Here is a 19,432-nt window from a genome sequence, read left to right as displayed (position 1 = left end):
GTCCTCTATTACTCCTTTAACCAGTGACACCATTATTTTATCTTAAACATAAGTCAAACTAACAGGCCACTAATTAGCATTAGTAGAGGGCTATGAAGCAAGAAAGAAATCTTATAGAGCTTCAGCGAAAAAAAAAAACCTTCCCATTTCATCCATCCCAATTTACTCCAAATGTTTGTCTAGTTCTGCTTTGAATTTATTTAAGCTGTTAACATCCACAAAGAAAGATGGATCTTTGTTCCAACAATGAACAAACCGCTGGCTAAAGGCAAATTTCCACACGTCTATTCTACAACTTCTTTCCTCAATATGAATTTATGTCCCCTCAGGCAACTAATCTGGTGAAGAGGAAGAATCCCATCACCATTGAGGTTGTTCAAATCATTCAAGGCCTCATACACCTCAATCAGATCACCTCGCAGGTGCCTAGTCTCCAGATGCTGCAATTAGAAGAAATGAATCCATTCTTGGTAAATGGCACCCCTTTGTTCCTCTCACCAGTCTTCTTATCCTTCTCTGTACCCATTTCAGCATCTCTACATCCTTCCTAAAATGAGGCTTGTTGTTGTTTGTTGTTTGGTTTTTAGGAGCATTAGCAACTAAGGCCATATTGCTCCGGGAATATGCGGTGGTCATTCTCTGACCTTTCCGCATCCTCCGTATTTGGTGGTGACGGGCTCGAACCCCGGTCTAATCAAGAAGCGTGTGCTACGCACTGTTGCTCCTTCCCACCTGGCTACGGAGGCGCCCTTAAAATGAGGCCTCCAGACCTGTATGCAGTACTCAAGGTGTGACCTGACCATTCCTTTATACAAGGAATAATCACCTCTTCTCTGCTAGAAAATTCCTCTATCATTTACAAGACACCATGTGCTACTTCCTATATCGTTTACAAGACACCATGTGCTACTGTTCCAGACTGTCTACACTGCTTAGAAAACTTCATATCTGATTGCACAATTACCCCAGGTCTCTTTCATTCTCCACTATTCTGAGTGTAGTTCTACACAGTTAATATTCAGGGTTACTGCTACCTGCATGCAGTTATTACATTTGTCAATGTTAAACTCAGTTGCCACCTCACAGCCCAACTGCTCAATTTCTTTAGATCCTGTTGCAGCAACGTAATGTCATTAGTGTCATTAACAACCCAGCCAACCTTCGTATCGTCTGCAAACTTAGACATTAAGCCTGATATACTATCATCAAAATCATTAATAAATACAGAAAACAACAATGAACCCAACACTGAACCTGGGGGACTCCGCTAATAACTTTAGCCCACAAACAGTAGTGTCCATTGATTATCACACTGTCTTCTCCCACTCAACCATCCCTTTAAGTAGCAATTTTCCTCCAATTTGTGCAGCAGTCCTCCATGTGGAACAGTATGGAAACCCTTTAAAAGATCCCAATATATGATTTCAAAATTATTCTTTGCATCCAGTTCCTTGTGACTACGTCATAGTATCCAATCAAATTGGTCAGACAAAACTACCCCTTAACAAACCCATGTTGTGTTTGAGCTTTAAATGAAGTCTTGTCTAGATGATCCTGCAGTGCTTCTTTAACCAGTGCCTCCATTAATTTTCCTGCACAGACGTTAAACTAACAGGTCTGTAATTACTTGTGTCACCCTTTGACCCTCCTTTGTGAATTGGGGTCACATTTCCCTTCAACCCTTCCCCATCTCCTCCATCATGCAGTATGACTGATGACTTTTGAGGTTATGATGAACATCATGGCGAGATCCAATCTTCCTTACATTTCGATTGTACAGCTCTAAAACAGTGTTTGCAGGCCGGCCACCAGTTAGTACACTGGACCGAACCTATTGGTAACTCTTTAGGAGGCTTCCAGATCAGCTAGTGTATAATCTTGCTACCTCTACTCTGCCAGGAAATAACTGGAGGGAGTCCGAGTAGTGTGTATGTGGAGGGGCATTGTCGAGGCCAAGTTATGTCAAGGATCTGGGTATATTCTTACCATGTGCATGCCACATCCAAAAATTATTACATCATACAGCACGTACCACCCTACTTTTCTTACTATTGAATACACCATGAATTGTCAAACTAATAGAGCAAGCTTATCTGCAGAAAGATCTAAACCTCCCAAACACTTCCTAGTTCATTTCACAAATATACATGGTCTCAATTCTAATCTAAACGATGTCCATTTCCACTTGCAGTCTGCCAAACCCCATGTACTTTTTCTGACAGAATCTCAGTTATCGGTTGATTCAACTACTGCTCATCTCAGTTGCCCGAATTATTCACTGTATGATTCCTTTTGCCTCAAAGGTTGTACTTGTGCATATGTCTGTTCCGATATTTCCTGTCAGAGACTTGGTAATTTGGAATCTCCTCTCTTCGATCTTCTCTGGCTTAAAATCTCTCTACCTCATTGTGTCAAATTCATCTGTTGTATCTACCGTTCTTCCAACTCCATTAATCACTTGGAGCTCTTTGACTTCCTCTCTTTGCAACTTTACTTTCTCCAGTCCAACTTTCCTAACAGTGAGGTAATTTTCCTAGGTGATTTTAATGTTCACAACTCCAGCTGGTTTCCATTTTCTAGTCACACGACCCAGCCAGTCGAGATGTTGAGGATTTTGCAATTACTAATGACCTTGCACAGATTGTTCATTTACCTACAAGAATACCAGACAATCCTAACCATACAGCCAACATGCTTGATCTTTTTCTCACAAACAAACCTTCTAAAAGTACACGGTCGAAGTGAGTGGTCCTTAAGACACCTAAGATCACAACTTTGTGATTAGCTCTTCTCCAGTGGAGCCTTTATCTCATGGCTATTCCCAACCTCGTGTTGTTTGGCATTACAAGAATGCAAAATGGGATGACCTGCAAGATTTTTCTTCTTTTCCTTAGTCGGATTACTGTTTCAAAACTTCTGATGTCAATGTTTGCTCAGATTGTGTCGGTGAAATTATTCTTGTAGGAATGGAATCCTTTATTCCACATTCCACTTTAAAATCTCATCCTTAATCTAAACCTTGGTTTTCCAATAAATGTGCTAACACTGCTCAAGAAAAGAATGTTGCATATCATAATTGGCTTGTTTCCAATTTTGCAGTTTCATTTCCTGCCTAAGGTAAAGCTCACAACAATTGCAAAGCAGTTATTAATCATCCAAACTAGATTTTGAACAGGCTAAGAGTAGAAAACTTGCTTCTTGCACTAATGGTAGCCAGGCATTCTGGTCTCTTGCCAAAGCTATTGGCTGCAACTTTTGTCCATCTCTGCTCCCACCCCTCTATCAAAACCAGATGGTTCTGTTGTCACTTCAGCCAAGGATAAAGCTGACCTGCTAGCATTCCATTTTTCATCCAACTCATGTATTAATGATCTTGGTAAAACACCTCCCACCATTCCCAACACACTCCATTCAATACCTCCTGTGATCTTCTGTCAAAAGGATGTCAGAAGGATTTTGACGAATCTTGATGTTAAGAAAGCTTAAGGTCCTGATGGTATTTCTCCACTTGTTCTCAAAACCTGTGCTCCTGAACATACTTTTCTTCTTTGCCGCCTTTTTTCACTTTCTTATTCCAAAGGTGTTTTTCCTTCTGCTTGGAAATTTGCTCATATCCAGCCAGTTCCTAAAAAGGGTGACAAGACCTTCCCATCCAATTATTGTCCCATTGCAATTACTTCTACTCTTTCTAAAGTAATGGAGAAATCAATTAACCGCCAACTCTTAAACTACTGAAAAACCTTCCCTCTGATCAATGATCACCAGTATGGATTCCAGTGTCGATCTACTGGTGATATTCTGGTTTATGTTACCAATTTATAGACAAATTCAATGGAAAAGTTCAGCGAAACACAAGCAGTTGCTCTTGACATTTTAAAGGCTTTCGATCGTGTTTCGCATAAAGGTCTTCTAAACAAGCTTCCATCTTATGGTCTGCCAACTGCTTTTTGTAATTGGTTATCTAGTTTTCTCTCTGATCGCTCACTGAGGGTGATGGTCCCCTCAGTTCTTTCCCCCACTCTTTTCCTCTTATATATTAATGACCTTCTTTCATTGACTGGAAATCCTATCCATAGTTTTGCCGATGATAGCACATTGCATTCCACTTTCCATTTTGAGAAAACTTGCCCTGCTCAATCAGCTTCAACTTCTCGAATATCTGCTACCAATTCCTTAAATGCCGATCTCCAGATAATTCTCCAGTGGGGCAAAGACAACACTACTGTGTGCAGCCTCCAAACTGGCAGCTGTATGCAGCTGACAGGTTGGAGGCTGCACACAGTAGTGAGGTCATATAAGAAATTGTGTGTCCTGATTGTGTGGGGTGTTATGTGGGGTAAACGAGACACAGACTGCAGGATTGCCTGGGGAAACACAATAGAGCCCTTAAACTGCAAATTACAGAGGTTCTGCTGTAGCAGAGCATGCGGAAAAAGCAGCAGTGATCGTGGATAAGGCACATGGCTTTTGGAACTGGAAATGGCTGGAGAGTTTGAGAATATGTTTGTCCGAGTGCTACAGTCTTAATAGGGAAAAGGGCTGTCGCATTCATCCACTCTTTGAAGCCCTTATCCTATGAAGAAACAAACGGTTTAGAGTGGCCCATCCATTTTCCGGTTCCAATGCATGAGAAGTGAACCGTGCGAAGATGCCATAGTTCATGTCGCAGACCTGCTAAATGTGTGGTTCATATAGATTGTTGGTCATCCTGCAACCACTATATCTGATGAAGGCAGCCGCTGCTGCCGAAAGCTCCTATATTAGTGGCTCTAGTGATTTTAAACAACTTTTATCGCTCTTAATTTTATATATTTTATTGAATTTTATTCTTGGTATACAACATTTATTTTATTTAGTTTTAATATTTTAACATATAGTTATACAATCAGTACACATGTATTTTTTTCAAATTTTATCATAATAAAGACGTTTTACAGATTTGAGTCAGTGTTATTTAGTAGCATTAAAGATGAATTAGTTGATTTCAATCCTTCTAAAACTCAGTCTTCTCTTATATCTCGCAAAAAGGATTCTTCTGCTCCTATGCTTATCTTTGGTGACACTCCAATTTTTAGGTAAAATCATATCTCTTTTGGGGATTATCCTGACTTCTAATCTCTCCTGGCACAAGCACATTACAAATATTGCTTCCTCTACATCTAAGAAACTCGGTTTTCTCTTTCGCTCTGGCATTACTTTAGTATCTGTACTAATCGCAAATCTACCCTACCATGGAATATTGTTCCTACATCTGGGGAGGTTCCCCAAAAACCTCTCTCTGGTTTCTAGATTCCATTCAGAAGAGAGCAGTTACGTTAATTAATGACTCCTCTCTAACAGAGTCTCTCCACTCGCTGTTTCATAGATGTACTGTTTCTGCTGCATGCCTTTCCTACAGATACTTCCACGGGCACTGTTCTTCTGAATTGGCTTCTATAATTCCCACTCTCTCTTTCAAAACAGTCCGAACACTTGCTGCCACCAGCTAACATCCATTTACTATTGAACTTCAAACTCACAGAACCAACTTTTCTTCTTCCTTGTTTATTCATTCAACTGCCATTTTCTGGAACAACCTTCCTTCATACATATGTCCTGAAAATTGGAGTCTACAGAAGTTCAAGTCTAATGTCATCAAATATCTTCTTTCAACTTCTCAACCTCCAACCAAAAACTGGTATTAAGTACTATAGGTTCTAAGACCTCTAATGTTTGGGGTTTTCATTAAAAGGGAAAAAAAAAAAAAAAAAAAAAAAAAAATTGCACATCCCCAGTCCTTGGGTAACTCCCCTGAGACCAAGGAAGCGTTCATGATCATGGCTAATGGTTTCTTTATTTTCTTTGTTGCCTCCTTTAATATAACTGGATAAATCCCATCTAAACTAGGTGCCTTTCTTATGTTTATCTTCAACAAATTCTCCTCCACTTTGCTCTCGGTTATTAAAAAATAATCTAGCTCACTTCCAGAGTTTAATTCACCTCTGATATTCCCCTCCCTGAATAACTCATGTGTGAATGTAGATGCAAAATACTCATTTAGTTTGTTAGCTGTCTGAGCAGGATCATCAACAGTTGAACCATCGATATCAAGTGGACCAATCTGATTCATCCTGTTCCTTCTGGCGTTTACATAAGTAAAGAACTCTTTTTGTTTTTCCTTTCATCCTTTGCAAAAGTTTTCTCGTAATGTGCCTTTCCCTGCCTAACCTCCTTTGTGACTTGGTTACAGACCAGCTTATATCTATCATAGGCTTCCACATCACCCATTAATTTATATGTATCCCATGCATTTTTCTTCTCTGCCACATGTCTCATTAGTTCATCTGACTTTCATTTAGCCCTAAACCTTCAAAAATATTTCATAGTTGGTATGTAAAGCCTAGTCGCTTGTAAGATTAATTCTTTGAATGCTTCCCATTTTGAATTTGCTGTTGGTAACATCATCAATTGATCCCACTGTATAGAATTAAAAAACTGCCTGAGACCACTATAGTCACCTTTACGAAAACAAAAACCTTTCCCTTTACCCTTGATAGCAGTTCCATCTTTAAGTAAATCCCACATCAGTAGACTGTATCACTGTCAACCTGGTGGTTCCTTTTTCTGCAGATTCTTAATGCATAAAGAATCACTACTGATAATCAGATCAAGAGTATTACTCCCTCTAGTTGCCTCCCGAACATGCTGTTGTAGAAAACAATCATCCAATAAATCCACAAAACCTTGCTAGTGTGAGTGTTATCAACCCACAAATTTCAGTCAATATCTGGGAAATTAAAATCCTCTATTATAAGACTGATTTACTGGTTCACTTTATTTCTCTGTACAGTTGTTTATTATAGTCATCACAGTCATTGGGACTAAAAACACTCCTACCCTCAATTTTGCTTTCCCAGTGCTTATATCACACCAAACTGACTTGACACTGCTTTGTCCACCCATGTCAACTGGCTGTACTTCGTTGAATTTTATGTTTCTTAACTAATAGCATAACCCCTCCTCTCTTCCTGTATACATTGTACTCTCCAAATTCCATTTCTACATTCTTTATATCTGTGATATACCAAGAATATTTGCCTTTGATGTTTTGACCAACACCTCAAATTCATTTACTATAAGGATTGGTGTACAGGCAAATATACATGCACTTGTTCTTAATCTTAGCTACCCTAACACAGCCCATGTATTTACTTGTACTGCGATGACTTGCAGAAGTCTCCGAATTCCCTGCACCTTGTTTTTCAGGCTGCTGCTCATTCCAATAGAAGCAGCACAAGAATCACTTTCACCCCTGCCAGTGGCTACTGTTAATATGTTAGTCTCTGTATCAACCAAGCAAACAGTTTTCTGACCCACCTAACTGTCTCGATAGCATCAGCAAATATTCTTGCACGCTTCCTATTTAAGTGTATCCCATCCCTGTAGAAGCAGTCACTCCTGCTAACAAACACAGTCCAGGCTGAGAAAAAGTCTACCCTTTGAGCTTTGCACAGTCTCTCCAGGACCGAATTGATTGACAAGGCTCTCACATCATATACTCCCTGCTATCATGTCTGGGCAGAATTGCAGAGACTTTCAAATTCAACCCTAACTCGTGGCTTTTTTCAACATTGTCCTGTACTTTAAGTAATTCCACCAGTCTCCTACTCTTAATATCATTAGTGCGAACATGTACAACAGTATCACCTTTTGTGCCCTTAAAAGATTATATCTGCTCTACAATGTCATCAACTTTTGTCCCTGGCAGACATGCCCTGGTTCTGTTCCACCTTTTTTTTTTTTTTTTTTTTTTAATGAAAACCCCAAACACGAAAGGTATCAAAACCTATAGTACTTAGTACCGTGCATGGGTTGAAGGAGAAGTATGAGGGGAGGGGGATGCCGGAAACTTTGCTCTAGAGACTAAACATGGGTTTCACCACTTCAAGCCTCCAATAAGCAAAGTGGTGGTATCCTTTTTGCACAATATATTCCTCATTTCCCTGACAATAGTCATCGACAACTAGTTCCTGTGGGACCAGCGCATTTTGCCTCGGGGTTGCCACTGTTTTGCATGATGTTCAAGTGCAAGCTCTGGCATTGATCGGGGCATCTGAGAGCTTGATGAGCGCCTCAATTTAAATCCTTCGAAGGCATCAACCCTGTTCTTCAAGCTCTCAAATAGGCCCATAACAACACTGAGTTGGCACCTGATTTCCTCCCACTCCTTACATTGTGTACACACAAAGATACTCCCCCTTGGCAATGGAATGTCCCTTTCCTGTTTGCTCCAGAAACATCAAACAAGCAGTAAATTTCAAAATGCTGTGATTCAGAGGACAACCCCTACCTCAGTTCTCTCCTGGGCCAAAGCACTACCATTAGCTTGAGACTTTTGCTTTGCTGTTCTGTTATGATAGTATGAGTTTGCTCTGCTGCTGTTATGATAATATGATGAAGACTTGGCAGCTATGGACTTGTATAGCTTCTACATTTAGACATATCCACAATCTTTTGCAGCACTATATTCATCTCAAATGAATTTTTTCTACAGAAGGTTGCACCATATATTGATCTGCTAGGAATAAGTGCAACCATTATTGAAATCCATTGCATCCACAGATCAACAAGTACATTGGTTCATGTATGCATGGATTAGTCTACTATTCACACAGACTTATTGGCCTTGTGATCCTCTGTCAAGATGGGGCATAATGGTCATTCTAGTTCACTTTATTTATTTATAGTTTTGTTGATCTGTTACTGTAGTAGTTATTTTTCATTTCCATTCTAAGTGAGGTTTCACATAATTTGAACCTGTTGCTAGTCAAGGGGCACCACTAAATTTTATGTAATTGGCACATTCTAAAATATTTTTCATTATTTGATATTGTAATTTTTGGTTCTCTTAAATTATTTTAGGAACATTTCCTTCTGCAATACATTTTCATCTTGATGCCCCCCCCCCATTTCATTTTGTATGGTTTATTTTATTTTCACTCTATTGGTTTGCCATGCTATTAGCATTTGTTTTATTTTCTATTCTAATTTATTATCAGCAGCATTCGGTGAATTATGCATTAATGCAGCCCTGATGTTTGCAATGTTAATTTTCTTCTTATCATAATTAGTTAATTTTTCAATTTATATACAATATAAAACAGATAGTTCAAAGTGTTATATCTTGCCTGTTTTTATTAACTTCGAAGACTGAGAAAAGAGAATACCAATGTAAACTACAGCCAACATCTAACAAGCACCAAACAGAAGATGCATATGGTTTACTTAGACAAAGCAATTACAAAGTCAGGTTCAATAATAGCACTCCCTCCCTTTTGCTTTGTTATGCAAATAGAGTATTTTGTGTTCCCAAAATTAAAAAAAACTGTTCTTTACTGTACCTTAGAGTTTCTCAGTTAAATGAATAAGTTCAGAAACATTTTGTTTTTGTTGACTTCTGATAATAAAAATTTGTTGGAGAAATAAATGGCCATTGTCTAAAAAAATAATGAAAGTATTATATTCTGAACCTTGCAAATAATATACATAAAAAGTTATAATGTTCATGCAGGTTGCAACAGATGCAAAAATTCAGAATGATTAATATTAACTTTTTTTTTTTATACCTAACAGCAGCCACCTTTTTAATTATCTAGCTGATTCCTACAGTTACTGTTAATTAGACAATGCTTTGCAATGTAGATACCCTTTTCATTCAGATTTAATTCCAGAAAGCATGCAAATTTGTTAATGACAATTTAAATATTATTTTATAGTGTGTTTCATACTGTCAGTCTCCTCTCCATGCAAAGAGAAACTTTGTCCTTTATAAAAGCCACGTGGTCCATCGATTTGAGCTGCTAAATCTTGCGTAGGTTAGTCTCAATGTGCACTGAAAATTCTAGTAACATTGATAAAACATCTGTTGAAGCAAAAGTAAAAATAAAAAAAAAGAGGAAATTCCTACTTCAATATCAAGAAATCATGAATAACTTTCTTGATGTTTCATTAGCCCATTTTCATTGATGAGATTAAACCCATGGAGGTATATCACACATAAGAAACCCTCTATTCCCTTTACCAGCTACTTTTAACATTCAAAATGCTTAGAAAATAGGCATAACTTTTACTCATTAAAATTAACTTCAATGCAACACAAAAGAATACAAATTTGATCCATAAACTTCCTTGCTACAACTACCGAAGTCTCAAAAGATACAATAAACTATAGCTTTTATTTTTTTCCTAGTAGACATATCAACAGCTACAAAGTTTTCATAACAACAAAAACAAAGCTAAACACTGTCATACTCCATAAGTGTGTTTTCTCTTTCTCTCTCTCTCTCTCTCTACACTGTCTTCAAGTGACTCCTAGTGCTACCAACAGGAAACGGCAATTTCAATGATTTTAAACATTTTCTCTTAATAGTCACAGTGAGCATGAACCATGTAGGTAATATGACAATATTAACCTCTAGTACTTATAGACAGATTAATATTAATTACTTTTGGACAATTAATGTTCCTTTTCTTTCAAAAAGCATAAATAATAAGCATGTACGGTTTATTTCACATAGAGATTCATAGAGATTTTCTTTTCCGATTTTTATCCTTGTAGTGACCATGAATTTTTTCATTATATAAAATAAACATTTACTTTAACATAGTTCCTGAAGCAAAGTCATTACAAAAGGAGAAAAAATAATTTAAATTGATTATTTTTAAAGATATGACTGTGCTTAAGATTATGTACCTGAAAATTCAATACAGGCAGTTATCGCTTTACGAGTTCCCGGGTTTGAAAGTGTTTTTTTTTTTTTTTTTTTTTAAAGTATCAACAAAATCAAAAATATGAACATCAATTGCAAAAAGTGAATGTTAAACATTCATAAATACTGCATTTCAAACCATACACGTAGTTATACAATACAGTGTACCGTGCTTTACGACATTAATCCATTACCATTGTATTAGTAGAGGCATATGATGCAAGAAAGCAAGCTTATGTAGCATCAGCCAAAATAAAAAAAAAAAAAAAAAAACTCCCATTCCACCACTCCATTCATTCCAAATACCTGTCCAGCTCAGCTTTAAATTTATTTAGGCTATCAATTTCCACAACAAAGGATGGAAGTCTGTTCCACCAACCAACTACCTGCTGGCTAAAGGCAAACTTCTACACATCTATCCTACACCTGTCTTTCCTCATTTTGAATTTATGCCCTCTCAGGTGATTATTCTGAGCAAAAGGAAGAATCCCATCAGCATTGAGCATGCTCAAACCATTCAAGGCTTTATCCAAATATATGATAAAGTTATTCTCTGCATCCAGTTTCTTTGTCACTACATCATAGTATCCAATCAAATTAGTCGGACAAGACTTCCCCTTAACAAACCCATGCTGTGTCCGAGCTATAAATGAAGTCTTGTCTAGATGATCCTGCAATGCTTCTTTAACCAGTGCCTCCATTAATTTCCCTGGAACAGAAGTTTATACATCTCAATCAGATCATGTTGCAGGTGCCTAGTCTCCAGACACTAATTTGCAAAACTTAAGCCTTTCTTTGTAAGAGCAACCCTTTGTTCCATTCACTAATCTTGTTGCCCTTCTCTGTACTCGTTCCAACAGCTCTACATCCTTCTTAAAATGAGGCCTCCAGACCTGTATACAGTACTCAAGGTGTGGCCTGACCATTGCCTTATATAAAGGGATAATCACCTCCTTATCCCTGCTAGAAAAATTTCTGTAAATCATTGACAAGACACCATGAGCTACTCTTGCAGACCATTTGCACTACTCAGAAAACTTCATATCTGCATGAACAATTACCCCCAGGTCCTTTTCACTCTCTACCACTGTCAGTGTAGTACCACAGAGTCAATACATTACTCTGGGGTTACTGCTTCACATATGTAGTACTTTATATTTGTTAATGTTAAACTTCATTTGCCACCTCTCAGTCCATCTGCTTAACTTTTCTAGATCTTGTTGCAGCAGCATACTGTCATAGTATCCTTAACAACCCTGTCGAACTTCGTATAATCTGCAAACTTTGACATTAAGTATGATATACCATCATCAATATCATTTATAAATACAGAAAACAATAATGGACCCAACACTGAACCCTGAGGGACTCCACTAATAACATCAGTCCATGATGAGCAGTGTCCACTGATTACCACTCTGTCTTCTCCCACTCAACCATCCCTTAATCCATAGCAGCAATTTGCCTCCAATGCCACATTGCTCCAATTTGTTCAGCAGTCTTCAATGTGCAACAGTATCAAAAGCCTTTCTAAGACCCAAATATATGATAAAGTTATTCCCTGAATCCAGTTCCTTTGTGACCACATCATAGTATCCAATCAAATTGGTCAGGCAAGACTTTCCCTTAACAAAACCATGCTGTGTCTGAGCTATAACTGAAGTATTGTTTCTAGGTGATCCTGCAGTGCTTCTTTAACCAGTGCCTACATTAATTTTCCTGGAACAGAAGTTAAACTAACAGGTCTATAATTACTTGTGTCGCCCTTTGATCCTCCTTTGTGAATTGGGATCACATTTGCACATCTCCAGTCCATGGATACCTCCCCTGAGTCCAAGGAAGCTCTCATAATTATGGCTAAGGTTTGCTTACTTCCTTTGCTACCTTCTCTAATATAACTAGATAGATCCCATCCACCCCGGGTGCATTTTTAGTTTACCTTCAACAATTTCTCCTCCACTTTCCTCTCAGTTATTACAAAATCATCTAGCTCACTGCCAGAGTTTAACTCATCTCTGGCATTGCCCTCCCTGAATAATTCCTCATGTGTGAATGTAGATGCAAAATACTCATTTAGTTTGTTAGCCACCTGAGCAGAATCATCAACCGCTGAACCATCAATATCCAGTGGACCAATCTGATACATCCCTTTCCTTCTAGAGTTTACATAGGTAAAGAATTCTTTGCTGTTTTTCTTTGCATTCTTTGCCAAAGATTTCTCTTAATCTGCTTTTGCCTGCCTAATCTCCTTTTTGACTTGGTTACAGACCAGCTTATATCTATCATAGGCTTCCATGTCACCCATTAATTTATAAGTATCCCATGCATTTTTCTTCTCTGCAATATGTCTCATTAGTTCATCTGACATCCATTTAGGCCTAAACCTTGAAAAAAATACTTAGTTGGTATGTAAAACCTAGTAGCTTCCAAGATAAATTCTTTGAATGCTTCCCATTTTGGGAAGTATTTTCTGTTGGTAACATCATCAGCAAATTCAAAATGGGAAGCATTCAAAGAATTTATCTTGGAAGCTACTAGGCTTTACACACCAACTAAGAAATATTGTCAAGTATCGCAAAAATATCATAATGTGAATCCAATAATACATTGTTTTTTGGTAATTCATTCTGCGACCTTGGAAGTTCAAATTTTTGCTATATAATTCCCCAAAAGGTCATTTTTATAGTCTAAATTGACTTAGTTACCAATTCAAATCATTAAACGCACTACACTTTCAATGCTATCATATGTTATAAGAAACAATTTTGAACGGCTTTGTGATATTTTTCTAAAACACATTTCTAGAAGTCACGACCATAAAAACAATTTGTACTTTCTGGTTTATTGGTCCATTCTGTTAGTGCAATCAATTATAAACCGGTAGTAAAATATGTTCTTGCATTTGTGAAAATACCAATAGCTGGAATTGTGTGGGTTTTTACGTTATTATGGTGAAATGTGTTGGCCATTACTGAAATCTTCAATCGTATAAAAAACAAATAAATTTTTAGAATCTTCTCTTCATTGTTTTTTTTTTTTTTTTTTTTTTTGCTTCGTAAACTTATTACTCCACACAAATCGTGTTAGTTGCAATTTGTGCGTTCCTTTAAAAAATGGTTATGCATGCTACTGAAATTTATAAAGAAAAGAGAAGATTATTTTGGAAATAAACACCTCTTGAAACATTTCTGAAGACGACTCCTTGTGCAACAAACTAACGAGTGCTGAGCCAATAATAATCAACGAATGTGCATTTAGTCAATGATGATGATGATGAGGAATAAACATTCTTTAACATTTGTAAGTCAAATAATTTCTTTATTATTATAATTTGCTTGATTTTACAGGCTACATTTTCATTTCTTTGGATAAATCAATCATTGTTTAAACAAACTAGTTAGCTAACTAATTTCATTGTTGATAACGTAACCCCTATTTTTAACATTGTCTATGGGAAATAAATTCCTGCTTTTCGAGCACACTAGGAACGAATTAACTCGTAAAGTCGAGAACTACTTGTACACAACAAATAAAAATTCAAAGGTAAGAATACCAACTTATAATACAGTATCATCTTTTAAAATAAACAGTAAAAAAAAAAAAAACACCTTTCCATTTTGTTTTTTGTAATTCTAAGCAATCAGTTTTTGTCATTATGTTCAAATTTAAATTGAAAAGTAATATATTTCAAGTTTCCATACTATATTATAATATGTTAATATTATATTGCTTACTACATAGTCAATTAAGCAAACAGCAAGTCCACTATCACCTTTAATATATGAAGCAAATTTCAATTTTGTTATTATTATGTAAATTATGCAAATTTTGTAAGTATGTTCAAATTTAAAAGTAACATATTTCAATTTGCCTCAGATTTAATTAATACTACGTTACTTACTGCATAGTCAATTAGGTTAGGCGAACAGCAAGTCCACTATCACCTCTAATATATGAAACAAATATATCCCAGTATGGACCTTCAGGAAATTGAAGTGATGGTGGTAGCAAACCACATTCTGAACCATCAGCATTGCTTTTGACATCATCACCAGCAGTACCGTTCTGTAAAAACTTATTTCTAAAAATATGCAGCAAACTTTTTAAAATATTCATCTGTTATATGTAATAAAACCAAAAATAGACAGTTTCCCAAATTTAATCACCTGAAAGTAATCATATTTTTAAAATTGTCAATTTGCCACACACACAGAGAGAGAGAGAGAGAGAGAGAGAGAGAGAGAGAGAGAGAGAGAGAGAGAGAGAGAGAGAGAGAGAGAGAGAGAGAGAGAGAGAGAGAGAGAGAGAGAGAGAGAGAGAGAGAGAGAGAGAGAGAGCATGCGCAGGGTGGACCATGTGTCAATTTAAAGATAGAAACAAGATGTGAAACCCAAACTATAAATCAGTCCATGAAAATGCCACATTAATTTAGCCACATTAGGTACTGTCACAATACACACTAAATATATAACAGTTTCTGGATGATAATTTTGAAGAGCAATGTGGAATAGTTGATTGACTAACAAGATTATGTCCTTATTCTATGTGACTTTTCAATGTGTCAATCATAAACGAGAGAATATTCTCAGAAACCAACCAATTTTAATCGTATGACGCAGCTAACTGAAAGTGGCTTACTTTATTATAGTTCAAATTACAAATTATGAAATTTTTGAAGTTAAACAGCTGTATATTTGCAATTCTTCTGATGAACAATGTCATATGTGTATTGAACAAAAGGAAAAACAGTTTAAATACTGTAGTTCATTTAAATGTCACTCACACACACCACGAAAGGAAGTGAACGAAACCCTGTTGATACTAGCTGGGCAATTTTTTTTTTTTTTTTTGGCAGCAATTTCCTGGCCTATCAGACCACCAAACTGGCTTTGCCACTGTCCATAAGAAAATCTTAAACCTACAAATAACAATGAGATAGTAACATGGAAGAATTGTGTCTTTCATTTCAAATTTAAAAATTATCTCTGGTGAAGGGGTCACAATATGCAGTAAAATTGGTTTAAAATCCAATAAATGGTATTGTGTCTCTCCTGTACTTATTTAGCTTTTCAACAAAGTCCATCATTCTGATCAGTTTAAACATTTTCAATCTTGTAGAATACTCTTTGCCACATTTGACTTTATTTATCTACTGCATTATGTTGCTATTGTCACCTTCAAGCTTTCTTACTGGAGCAATGATCTCTCAATGAATGCCTTGACATTCATCTTGTTAATCAAACAAGATGAGTTAAATGATTTGATTTGAGACTTAAGCTGCCGAAAGAACAAGCTGAACTGTTAGGTTCTAGGTTGCAGCAGTGGAATATACTCGCAGCAGGAACAAAGATTTCAGTGTTTCGAAAAAGACATGAAAGGTTTGAAATATTTTGCTACAGAGGACGGTATGTGTTTTTGCAAAGACATTATTGGACTTCTGAAAGAACTAGATGTCATGCATAAGTCAGATGAATGGCATTTATTCATAGATGCCAAAAAATTAAGTTTAAAAGCAGTTTTGCTTCATAATAGCAACAAATTTCCATCAGTTCCTGTGTTTCATGCAGTTGGATTTAAAGAAAGTCATGAAAACATGTCCAGGGTTCTACATCCTATAAAATACCATGATTATGGTTCAAACATATGCAGTGATCTTAAGGTTATTGGTTTGCTTGTTAGTTTGCAAGGGCTTTCACAAAATGTTTTTTTTTGTGTGTTTATGGAACATAAGAACATTTTGTTGTGCAAACACTAGGACAAGCAGGACAAGTTCATACCAGGAGAATGAAATGAAAAATATATTCCTTTAGTGTAATCAAACAAAGTTCTTCTTCCACCCCTGCACATCAAACTTGGATTGATAAAAATTTTGTGAAGGGACTAGATAAAGGTAACAGATTTGCATACTTGAGAAGTGTGTTTCCTAATTTAACATTTGCCAAACTTAAGGAATTTTCATAGTACCCCAAATTATGAAACTCCTGAAAGATGATGTGTTTAAAACCCAGTTAAAGGAAGTTGAATTGGCAGCTTGGCAATCATTTAAGGCAGTAGTGCATGGTTTTTTTGGGTAATAGGAAAGAAGAAAACTATGAAATGTTAGTGTCTAATTTACTCGAGTACTACAAAAACATGGGCTGCTGAATGTCGTTGAAAATTCATTTTCTTCATTCCATCTTGAATTTTTCTCCAAAAATCTGGGAGATGTGAGTGATGAACAAGGGGAAGGGGGCAGTTTCATTAAGATATTTCCACGATGGAAAAGTGTACCAAGGTCACTGGGATCCTGTAATGATGGGGGATTACTGCTAGTTCCTTGTGAGGGAAAGTAAGCAGGAATAGAAGAGAAAATCCTTTAGTAGCAAACATTTTTAACGGCAATTACAGGTATGCTGATTATATATTATTGAAACATAACTATTTCACAATGATTTATGATATTTTTTCCGAAGTTAAATGCGTTATAGAGAACATTTTTTTTTACACTTGTATTACAAACTTGAATTATACATATATCCCTTTATTTTAACATTAAATATTGGTACATCTTTTGGAGATGTGATAGACTTTTTATGGTGATTTTCCAAATAAACATGTTTATTTCCTCAAGAATCACATATTTTCATTGCGGAGGTATGACAAAAAATATTTTTCCTCTTCACTAATATTGATTTCTCATTTTGCTAATGGGACTAACCCTGTATTTCTGAATATCAACATGTCTCCTTCTCTTTTTATATTAAAAATGCAACTGTCGTTTCCAAACCACTCTGTCAATGAAGTGGACAAATCCAGAAGCATGCATTCTCCTAAATTTTTGAATAAACCTGTTGCATTAGAACTGTTTATTCTTCTTCCATTGTACTCACTAGCCTTAATGTCCTCAGGATCCTGGTATTATTCTTATAAATTGACTAATTACTCCGATATCCTTGGTGAGACAAAATATCTTATACTCAAAAAATCTTATTTATAAGATATTTTAACTAAAGGTAAAAAAAAAAAAAAAAAAAAAGATTCTTCAACCATCATATTATACATTTTATACATATTGATGGTTGAAAATTTCAACCATCAATATGTATAAAATGCTTAGGTATGCTGCCCAAATTTTCCAACTGCTAATTGTTGCAGCATCCATTCATGCAGTTCACCTGGCATGACCACCATACTGGGCATTCTTCATTAAATTTTTGCACTAACACTTTACAACTGAAGAAAGTATTAGCATTAGTTGAGGCATATGAGGCAAGAAAGCAAGCTTATAGAACATCAGCCCAAAAAAAAAAACAAAAAAAAAAAAAACTTCACCCATCCGGTCACTCCAAATGTTTGTCTAGTTCAACCTTAAATTTATTTAAGCTATCAACTTTCACAACAACAGATGGAAATCTGATCCGGTAATCAACTACTTGCTGGCTAAAGGCAAACTTCCACACATCTATTCTACAACTGTCTTTCCTCAATTTGAATTTATGCCTCCTCAGGTTCTTAATCTGAGCAAGTGGAAGTATCCCATCAGCACTAGGCCTGCTCAAACCAATCAAGGCCTTGTACACCTCAATCAGATCACCTTGCAGGTGCCTAGTCTCCAGATGCTGTAACTTACAGAATTTAAGCCTCTCTGGTAAGAGAACCCCTTTGTTCCTCTCACCAATCTTGTTGCCCTTCTCTGTACTCATTCTAGCAACTCTACTCCTTCCCAAAATGAAGCCTCCACACATCTACGTAGTACTGAAGGTGTGGCCTGACCACTGATTGCCTTATACAAAGGTATAATCACCTTTTGTCTCCACTAGCAAAATTCCTATATATCATTAACAAAACTCCATGGCCTGCTCCGGCAGGTTATACTGGTACTTAATAGTATAATTTCACTTTGACATATATAATCCTAACTGTAGCATTAACTTGCCATATTATAATGTTCCTTTTTAATGCCAAGTCTTGGAGACAATGTCTGTCTTTGTAGTAAAGCAATTTATTGTATTTTGTCATATATCTTATTGGCATAATTAATGTTTGTTCCTTTAATCCACTATTTAATAATAGACCTTAGTCTTGCTAGCTGCCGTTTTGCCAAACACAGTACCTTTCAGGAATGAACCTCCTGTTCACCTGTGGTTGACAAGGAAAGTCTGTATAAAAAAAATTAAGTCAAAAATATCCTTTTGTTTAACATAAATTAGGCTATCTAGAAACAATCTCTATACTTTTTAAAACTTACCTCATCATCTTGTACGCTGCTCTCTGAGTGAGGAGGATAAAGAATGCACCGGCCACAATTCAAGCTAATTAGATCAGAAGGAATGTTATTACTTTACTTAACACTATTATAATAAAATAAAAATTTCAGTTACCAGGGCTAACAAGTACCACGAGTTCTACTTTTGTCTATAGGACTCTATAGACCATACATACAAGGGCCACCCAAAAAAGTATGCCAAATATTTTTATCTTTGCATAAATATATTAAAAAAAAAAACGAAAAAGGTTAAAAAAAAAAAAAAAACCTCATTTATGACAGTTTCAGTAATATTAGTATTTAGTATTAGAATGGTTAAATGATACAAGAGACTAAACATTTTTAAACTGCCAGGAATAAATAAAATATAAAAAAAATCCAAATCATTTATACTTTTCTCATCACAAAAAAAAAAAAAAACAACTTACTGCCTTGCTCA

At 36.2% G+C, this 19,432-nt stretch overlaps 1 protein-coding gene across 1 annotated transcript in view; it reads right to left on the bottom strand.

The window, feature by feature from the left end:
• Window positions 1–14,660: 14,660 nt before the first annotated feature.
• LOC150084433 (uncharacterized) overlaps window positions 14,661–19,432 on the bottom strand; it is a 242,229-nt gene continuing 237,457 nt past the window's right edge. Inside the window, exons 10-11 of the mRNA XM_090376229.1 lie at window positions 18,976–19,039; window positions 14,661–14,813 (exon numbers count right to left, since the gene is read on the bottom strand). Of these exons, the coding sequence (XP_090232355.1) occupies window positions 14,661–14,813; window positions 18,976–19,039 (217 nt within the window). The remainder of the gene's footprint in view (window positions 14,814–18,975; window positions 19,040–19,432) is intronic.

Source organism: Mastigoproctus giganteus, chromosome 6 (genome assembly GCF_048544385.1).
Source record: "Mastigoproctus giganteus isolate SK-2022 chromosome 6, ASM4854438v1, whole genome shotgun sequence".
Lineage (NCBI taxonomy): Eukaryota > Metazoa > Arthropoda > Arachnida > Uropygi > Thelyphonidae > Mastigoproctus > Mastigoproctus giganteus.
Note: the sequence above shows the minus strand (reverse complement) of the source record. Positions and strands in the feature narration are given on the sequence as shown.